Source organism: Aythya fuligula, chromosome 1, assembly GCF_009819795.1.
Source record: "Aythya fuligula isolate bAytFul2 chromosome 1, bAytFul2.pri, whole genome shotgun sequence".
Taxonomy (NCBI): Eukaryota; Metazoa; Chordata; class Aves; order Anseriformes; family Anatidae; genus Aythya; species Aythya fuligula.
The window spans coordinates 28,681,132-28,690,050 of NC_045559.1; the positions used below are offsets into that span (position 1 = coordinate 28,681,132).

General features: G+C 37.4%; 1 protein-coding gene across 1 annotated transcript; it reads right to left on the bottom strand.

Annotated features, from left to right (window-relative positions):
- Positions 1-300: 300 nt before the first annotated feature.
- On the bottom strand, positions 301-8,342 carry LSMEM1 (leucine rich single-pass membrane protein 1). Its single transcript, XM_032207949.1, has 4 exons — positions 8,266-8,342; positions 5,669-5,800; positions 2,394-2,534; positions 301-610 (listed from the first exon to the last, which is right to left on the bottom strand). Exons 2-4 carry the CDS (start codon positions 5,793-5,795, stop codon positions 405-407), a joined length of 474 nt encoding a protein of 157 aa, XP_032063840.1. The 5' UTR covers positions 5,796-5,800; positions 8,266-8,342; the 3' UTR covers positions 301-404.
- Between the last annotated feature and the right edge of the window lie 577 nt (positions 8,343-8,919).

The following is an 8,919-nucleotide window of genomic DNA, read 5'->3' on the forward strand; positions in this document are numbered from 1 at the left end:
AAATACAAATAATACAGAAGCACACAGAACTTGTTCCAAAGTGAACAAGGTCATTCTGGAATCATTTGAATAAAAGTCACTATTTCATGTTATCATTCACTTACATTTATTTGACATTTAAAGTAAAACTAAGCCCCTAACCCTGCAATTGACAATGCACAGAGAATCTGAAACTCTCCTGAAAATTGTTGGCCATCTGCTGTTTATTGTAAATTATATGAGCTTAGTTTTCATAATCTCTATTTACATGAAACAGAATCAAATATTCTTTTCCAATATTTCTCTTTCTGATAGCCTTTCCAATGTTCCTGTGACCATATCAGAATGTTTAAGTAGCCTTCATATCGTATGGAAACATCCGAGTGCACGAACAGAGTGATGCTGAATTTCTTTCTGAAGTAGATTTATTTCTCAGTGACTTTCAGCTCGGGATGGGTGAAGAAATCATGAGGATCAGGAGACTCTGTGAAGAAGTGTCTCCCCTTTTCCTTCATTCCTGAGTGATTTAGATACTTTAATATCATATCATTCATTTTCTTAAGCTCCTCTATGTTCTTCTTTTCAGATAATAGTCTGCTTGATATTTGGTCCAGCTTGTTTCGAGTTTGAACTTGAAAAAGAAAATATACCACATTAAATTGGCAACATATAAGTCAAGAGCATCACTACCCTCAATTGCATTCTTGTGTGAGATTGTAGGGAATTATTATAGATTAAAATATTTAACAGGAAAGCAGCGGCAGAATCAAATGAGAAAAATTATGCATCTGGTGGAGTTACCTGCTCATTAAATTTTTCAGCTGCTTATTTTCTGTTTTATTAAGTGCAATGCAGTATAATACAGTAAAATACACTGGCTCAGACAAAATTTACAGTCTTCAGCAGTGTAACCATTCTATTTGTGTCCACAAGAAAATGTCTTCTTAAATGGCTCCAAGTTGCTATTTCTGGGCACTGTCCACCTATATTTTTTCTAAAAGTATGACTATTAAAGCATACCAAAGACTACAGCCATATCACCTGATTTTCTAAAGCATTTAGGTTAAAGGAGAATTCTTGTAAATACTGGCATTAAGAGCCCTGTTTACTCTGGACCACCAATATGCAGTATATATTACACATACTTCTGGAGCTATATTTATTTTGGCTTTCCGAGGCTGAAGAAAATTACCCATGGGTTTTAAAGCAGACAGAAATTTAGTCCTAATGGTGCCAGTGCAAAACAAATCTACGCCTGTGGATTACAAATATAATCTGACGCAAACACTACTGGTAATCAGTTCCAAAAAGTGCAGGTGTCTACCAACCTGAGTCCTAACAATTTTCTTTAAACCCTATAAGTAGCGTTTTCACTATGACTTTACCATTTTTCCACTAGAGGGGCACATTACTCATTTATGTATACCAGGGCTCTACTTGGCAGCAGCCCATTAAAGGTATCTAGAATTCAAATATGAGATATTTGAATTAGGCTTTTACAGCTGTGCCACTGAAGATTTCCTTTGTGTTCTTTCCTTGTCTGATATTCTGTCCCTTGAGAACTTCAGAGCAAATTCAGCCAAGGATGAGGATCTTTGCTTCCCTCTAGTAAATTCCCTACTATAGAGAAAAAAAAAAAAATCTTAATTTCATACAGATTCCAATTCTTTCAAAAATTGACAGGTAAATTGAAATAAAGCACCTCAGACTCTGTCCAATACAGTTAGCACAGAAAACCCCAAGATGGCAAGGGATCCATAAAGAAAGGCCACCTGTACCCGTAGCCACGTGCTTAGCAGAGTTACAGCCAAACTAGTCCACCCCAAATGGAATAGTAATTATGTCTGCAGACTGGATGCTACATGCCAATTTTGATGTATGACTGATTTTTTGTTTCTTTGTGGTTTTCATAGTTACAAACAATTTCCAGTCAGTACTTAGCCTGCAACTTTCAGGTCTTTCTGAATAAAAGAGAATATCTCCAGGGAGCCTGATTTAAGTGCTATTCCATTTATATTATTAGTGTAATTCCAGTTTCAGTGGCATGACACCAATGCTGAACTTCACCTGGGAAGTTACAGAAACCTTACTCATTGCCATATGCTCATCTTTAAAATTTAATTTAATGTCCAGTAGGCATTTTCAAAAACACACTTTTGCCCTTCTGAGCTAAATTCTTGACAGCTGTTTAAGCTCACAAAACCTTTACACAAAGAATAAAATTGTGCCTTGTATCTCAGGGAGATAGCCTGTGCTTTCACACCCAGGACCAAGACCCTCTGCCTATAGCCAGCTAAAGGCTTTGGACGTGCAGATATGATGGTAGGATTTTATAGGGTAGTATGACACATTTCAGCAAAGTTCTTCTTCCAGTTGGCCCCGTATTTATAAGAACCACTGTTGGTTTTACTTACTTATTAAGAATATTACAAATGAAACAAGTGCCAAACTGACGATCAAAGTAAGAATGAAGGTGATGAAGAACAAGCACTGGTTTCTTGTGTTATTCCCTGCCGTGTTTTCTCCAGCACCACCAGTGCTCTCATACTCCTCATCTGTAATGAGATAATATTGATAAAGTTTGATAAAAGTGATAATATTTGTTAAGGTTGGTTAGAATAAACATGGTAAAATGCTTGTGGCTCCAGAATGCATCACAATTTTGGAAACAATAGACTTTGTTTCCTGTGATATTGTATGAGAAAGGAAAAAAACAACAACTTTATGAGCTCAGTTTGAATTTGGATGTACAGAAACTAATGTATCTGTTATAAATGTTGTAACATTTTCAACAAAAATGTTTCTGTTGTTGAAGTACACATTTTTGTTGAAGTTGACCTGTTTTTACAGTTTGGTGTTTTACAATTTCAGAGTTCTGCAGTTCAGTTTTAAGTGTACAAAGACTGCAGTGAAGTTTTCATCAGAAAGCTCTCTGAAGACCTGAATGGACTCAGCCTTTTCAAAAGATAAGAGAGAAAAAAATCAGATTGAAAACCTAGGTACAGATTCATCCTACACATTTATCCTTCAAATTCACTTCTTCTTTGATTTGATGGTATAAGTACCCATGGGATGACTAAATTTCCAAATTAAGCACCACAGTTGCTCCTGATGTTGGATAGGATGACTGTAGGCCTTTTTTTTTTTTTTTAATCTGAAAATACTTTTATTCTTCATCTCTGAAAACACCCTATTGGTTTTGTTGTTTTCATTCCAACAAAACATGTAGTATATATCCTCCCAAATTGCCCAAATTGGAATAGTTTCACATGGACTACATGTTTTGTCCTTCAAGCACAGGAAGAAAGAAGGGGGAAAAGAACAAGTAGTTGCTGTGCTTTCTTGAATCTGAAAAGCAAGACGGTTTACTGTGCTCCTAAGAATGTCTTGCATAAAGGAAAAGTCAATAGTTTCTCTCACAGAAACAGTTGCAATCAAATGAAAGATGGCAATAAGCCCTAAAGATGATGGATGAAGTCAAGTGAAGACCATAAGGAAATTCAAGTGAATATCAAAGAAAATCACGCTTGAAACAGATCTGTTTGTTGACTAATGTTTCATTAATTTTATATTTTGGGGAGAGCAGGGAGCTAATGTAATTTCATCCTAGTGTCAGCCTCTTACACGCAAAGTAAAATTACATGCTGTAATTTTTCCTCCTATAATTGCTGTCTTGCCATTCTGAAAGGGAGAGTAGCAAGTGCATCTATGAAAAGCGTTTCCAGATCGTGTTTTGGTATTAGCTGGTAGAGATCTCTGAGGGCTTCGCAACTGAGCCTTTAGTGATAAAGCTGAGGGAAGGATGCCTATGCCATAACAGCACTTTAATAATGAACAAACCTGGGACTGAACAATTCACTGAGCTAGCTGGAGATCTCTGGGAATATCTCAGCTTCTCTTTATTGCATTTAACATGCTCCTGACTGTTGGTAAGATGAAACCCTTTAATATTTGTTTTGGTGGACTTTATGTTTATTCATTTAACATATTTATGTTATCATTCATAACAAATGTATCATATACTAAGTACCTGCACCAATATTGCTTTCTAATTAGCATAATAGGGAGGGAGACACCTGCTACTACTGCCTCTCAAGCATGCTAAGCTATCAACAGAGCTCTCAAAAACAGTCCATACTTGCTCTGCTTAATGAGTGCTTCTTACCGACTGGACTTGCCAGCCTACAGCATTGTAAGGAATCAGGGAACACAGACTCTTGCCAAGCTGCAAACAGTGGGACCATTTTGTCATCTAAAACATAAAGAAACTATTGCATGGCTGCTACCACAACAATCAAAAGTTGTTTGCATTTTAAATACATTTTAACATGTTTGCTAGTGTGCTTGATTATGCCGGGTCATATTAAGCTACTGAACAAAAGGAACACTGTCTGTACTGTAACACACTGGAAACATCATTTTTAAACTAAACTGGGCATCAGCTATACTTCTAGTAGACCTTGTTCACAAGTATTTAGTGGTTATCAGAACTGTGGAAAAATATTCCACAAATCTCACTGATATCTGAAGAGCCTCCAAGCTTTAAAAAAAGTAAAAGAAGTGTATGCTAAAACGAATAATCCTAGAAGCCAAAGAGCCAAAGCACTTTGCAAATGGATGCATAAAATACATAATAGGTTACATTTTTACTGCCGAGATGTAGGGAGGAGCATTCATGTGACTATTCCACAGAACTCTTGGAAAGTAAACAAAAAAAAAAAAAGGAAACAAGACAGACACACTGCAGAGTTGCACACTGCAAAACCAATTTATCCCATTTATTGCCTCATTTTGTACTTGTAGAAATAAGAATATCAAGATAATCTACATATGAAAATCAAGCAGCTTATGTCTAATATCTTTGTGTAAAATCCAGAAGCTGACAGCACTCCAGTTATTTGCATTAGGTGAACTGTTTCAGTGTCCTCTGGAAAGTATATTCCTATATACTTTCTGTATACTTTTACCTATATACTTTTCCTATACACTTACTGCCCTATAACTAGAAGGATGATTAAGTTGTGGCCCTTTGATTCTTATTTAAACATAATTGTCCTTCTATAACGTTTCTTCAGTCAAATCTGCAATTATAGTAGAGGAGGAAATAAAAACAGATTCAAATGTTGTCATGTGGGATGCTGCTGAAGAACTCCAGTTTTCAAGAAGATTCCAGGTGATAAGGAACACAAGTATATTTTAACTATCACTGGCCAAAAAAAAATCTTGTTGCCATGTGCAAATCAAAGATAGAAGCCACATAAAAGCAGTAAGAGTGGGAAAGCCCACATCTGAAACTGTGAGTAAAGAGATTCTGTGAATTAAAATGCTTAAAAGTCTCACAGGTTTGAAACCTTAGAAGTGTCTTAAAAGAATCGTCAGAATTTCACTGGTTTTTCTATTGCTGCATTTAGTGAGCTAGAATTTGTGCTTGTGAGTAGTTATGATGTTACTCATATAAGAGGTATATATTGGACAGTACTGGAGAAATTATCTTGCCTGATGGATCTCAATAGAAGTGAAAGACAAGTTCAGGCTTCTTCAGTGCAGAGCTTGACATATACTTATTGGCCTGTTGGGCTGTTGACAGTGCAACACAATGTGGTTAGAGCTCTCAAGTGCCATACATAACTCTTTTTTACAGCCTACTCTAGGTACTGAATAACCACGGAGCATCATCTGTCATACGTACCTAGTGCATGTTGGGATTCATCTGGACAAGCGTTTAGTTTGTTTAGGTTATTTAAGGAATCAACGACATAAAGTTTTCCTTCTTCATCAGTATTGGGGAGGTTAATTTCCAAAGAAGGCCTCTCCATTGTGTCTAAAATAATAATGAAAAGCTAAGTTAAAATAACGGGTAAGTGAAATAACTATTAAGTAGCTGTCCTGAGCTGCAAAAGTTCTGAGCAGCTTTAGTAACCCCCTAAAATAAAGGGATTTGAAGGACCAGTACACTTAAAGGGAAGGGTAACACAGTATGTAGCATTTGTTGTTTATTCTTGGACATCTTTAATGAGTATAAAATTTCATTCTGTGTTGTATTTGTGCACATGTAAATGCACATATAGATGTGTATATATGTATACAAATATATGTAAATAATTATACATGTGTATACATATGCATATATACACATGTAGAAGAAGAATATTTCGCTAGCAGTGATTTGAACATTAGTTATCGAGTTGTCTGAATAACCCTTTTAGTTTGGGGAGTACTTGGTAAGATGAAGAGCAATATCCTGACCACAGTGAACGCTAAACCTTCACTAACAGCAGCAGGAAGGATGTCACTCGGGTCCTGTGCATTTACCATCAAACAATTCAGAACAAGACATGGCCAGAAAGCCGGCATGGACATAGGAGACAAGGAGTGGGAATATGAGTCTGCTTATGCACCTTGAAATGTCACTGTGAAGTTATTTGTGAATAATGGGGCAAAAAATAATCTTCTAGTGTAGTTCTGCTTCATATAGATGCTAGTTATGGATAAATTAAAGCCTGATGGTAAAGACTTTTCTTCAGGCTATTACTCCTTCCCTTAAGAAAAGTATTAGGTAGGGCCCAACCAGCTTCTCTGCAAAGTCTGTGTGCATGAACTGAATGAATGATTGCATAAATAAATACAATTATGAAGATTATAGAGAGACAATAAGCGATACCTAAGCAGTGTCCTCTATGTGTTGAAGCACTCTACAGTTCTAACCACAGGGAGATGCAGTTGTTCTAACCAGGCATCTTAGACTACACTAGGCACTGAAAACTCCCTTGATAGTTACTGAAGAAAAATATGTACCTCCAGGAAATATTCCTTTTACACTTACATAGGTCTTCTCAGACCTTAGAATTGCAGTCTAAGGGTGCCTTTTCCTTGCCAGCAAATGTAAAGGCAGAGCTCACAGAGGTTAGTTTAGACTTGAAGTGGGATGCACCTAGCACATTTGGTATTTTATTAAATCTCTCAAGTTCAATTTTACCTGCCAAACAGAACTCAGCACTTTATGAGATGCAAGCCTCCTGTTGGTGGAAGATAAGCATCTGAGGGTGATTTCTGAATCCCAGATAGGTGGAGTTGCCCTCTTGACATGTCTCTCCTTCCCTCTCTACCTCAGTAGGTAGCGAATGCAGTGTGATTGGATTCCTAACTCAGCACTTCAGTTAAAAACTAAATAAAAATTGCAAGTTTGAGGAATACAGGCATACATGTTTACAGAAAGCACCCATTCTTTCCTTATCAAACCAGGTGGAGGAGATTGCTGTATCTGAGCACACAGCCAAGTAAATAATCACTGAGTCTTAGTAAGACAGAAGGCTAAGAGCTTATTTTACTCCTGATAATGGGACTAGTTTTCATAGTGGAGATTGACAGACCTACATGTATAGTGTTATATTTAAGAGAAGATTACAGCTTAGTGTTTCTCTGTTCAAAATTGTTGCTGAAAAATAAAAAAATGAGGTAGAAAATCGATCATAGTAGCAGTGACCCTGAGGCAGTGCCTGGTTTTCAGGTGTGCGGCAGTCATTTCAGGACAGAGCTGCACCTCCTTGCATTCCCTGGAATGTCACAAATCTCACAGGGTGCGAGACCACAGTGCTGGCTAGCTGCAGTGCCCCCGTGTTCCCTCCGCTATCTCCCCACAGGCACTTCCATGACCACAGGCATTACAGAGCCCTGCGCTGCCACAGCGTGATAAAAGCTACCCCCTCGTGCACAGATGCCTGGGTTATTTTTAGCTTCCAAAGAGCAGTTGTTTCTCTCGGGTATTCTGGTTAGTACCTCCCTGCAACTTCAGGGAAGACTCTTCTGAACAGCTTGGGCTGTAATAAATGTGAGTATCTTTCATTCATTACTACGAACTGAATTTTACATTTCTGATTTCATTGTTATTTAAAACCACTAAGCAATGTAACTGCAGTGAAGAAAATCCATATTAAGTCATCGAGGAATTACAATTATTTTTTTCCCCACTGACATCACAAACAAAGGTAAGAGGATACATCAGTATCGCTGGCCAAAAGCACTGATTAGTTGTCCAACAAACTAATCTGAACATTATTTTGTTTTTGGTGGTGGTAGTGGCTTTTTGAATCACTCTTTCTTGGACTTTAACCTTGTTTAAAGACTTTTTTCCCCATTTGACTTATAAATTCTTCCTTACACTCTTGTAAAATTAGAACTTCGTGTGACGATGATGAACTTCTTACCAGAAAATAAATAAATAAATAAATAAAATAAATAAATAAATCTAAAAGGAATTAACAAACAGGAGAACGAAACATTACTTACAACATAGCCACGTTCAGGTAATACGCCAGTGTGGAAGAAATCAGCCAGTGCCAATCACCAGAACAAAACTCGTGCTGCTGTTCCCCTCTGCTTTTAGACCCATCGGAGCCCGTCCACTCCTGCAGCACCCACGAAGGCAGCTGTGAAACAGGCCAGCCCTTTCAGTCTATATTTAGCATCCATCTCGGCCAAGTATACTGACTCCACAATATTGACCTGTTTAAAAAGAGTTCGGCACACACACGGCTCAGTCTTTATTACTCTGTTGGAATTATTATAATATCCCGTAAGAGGAAATTGGAAGATTTGTTACTGGTGGTCAATATTTCACTAACCCCTTAGTTTATGATGTCTTTTTAAAGCTAGTTTGCTATGCAGCAGAGTCATAGCTACAGTGCTGTAGTTACGAGCAACCAGTTTGCTATGCAGCAGAGTCATTTCTATAGTATTGCAGTTATGAGGACTTTAAAGGCATAGACTAGAAAACCAGAGTGTTTTCCTCCTCCCACACACCTTGTAATTTCAAGTGAGACTGTATTAAGGCATGGACTAATTTGTACAGCATCCAGGAAATAAGTCCTGAGCTGTTTGTGGTAACTGTTCCTTCACAGATAGTTCTTTACTTTTTTAATTGCTAATGTCACAGAACACAGA

Excerpts from the sequence above, each read along its gene's own strand:
- LSMEM1 (XM_032207949.1), bottom strand. The coding sequence starts at position 5,795 with ATGGAGAGGCCTTCTTTGGAAATTAACCTCCCCAATACTGATGAAGAA. Across the intron at positions 2,535-5,668 it reads TGAATCCCAACATGCACTAG|ATGAGGAGTATGAGAGCACT; the intron begins GTACGTATGACA and ends ATCTCATTACAG. Across the intron at positions 611-2,393 it reads ATTTGTAATATTCTTAATAA|TTCAAACTCGAAACAAGCTG; the intron begins GTAAGTAAAACC and ends TTCTTTTTCAAG.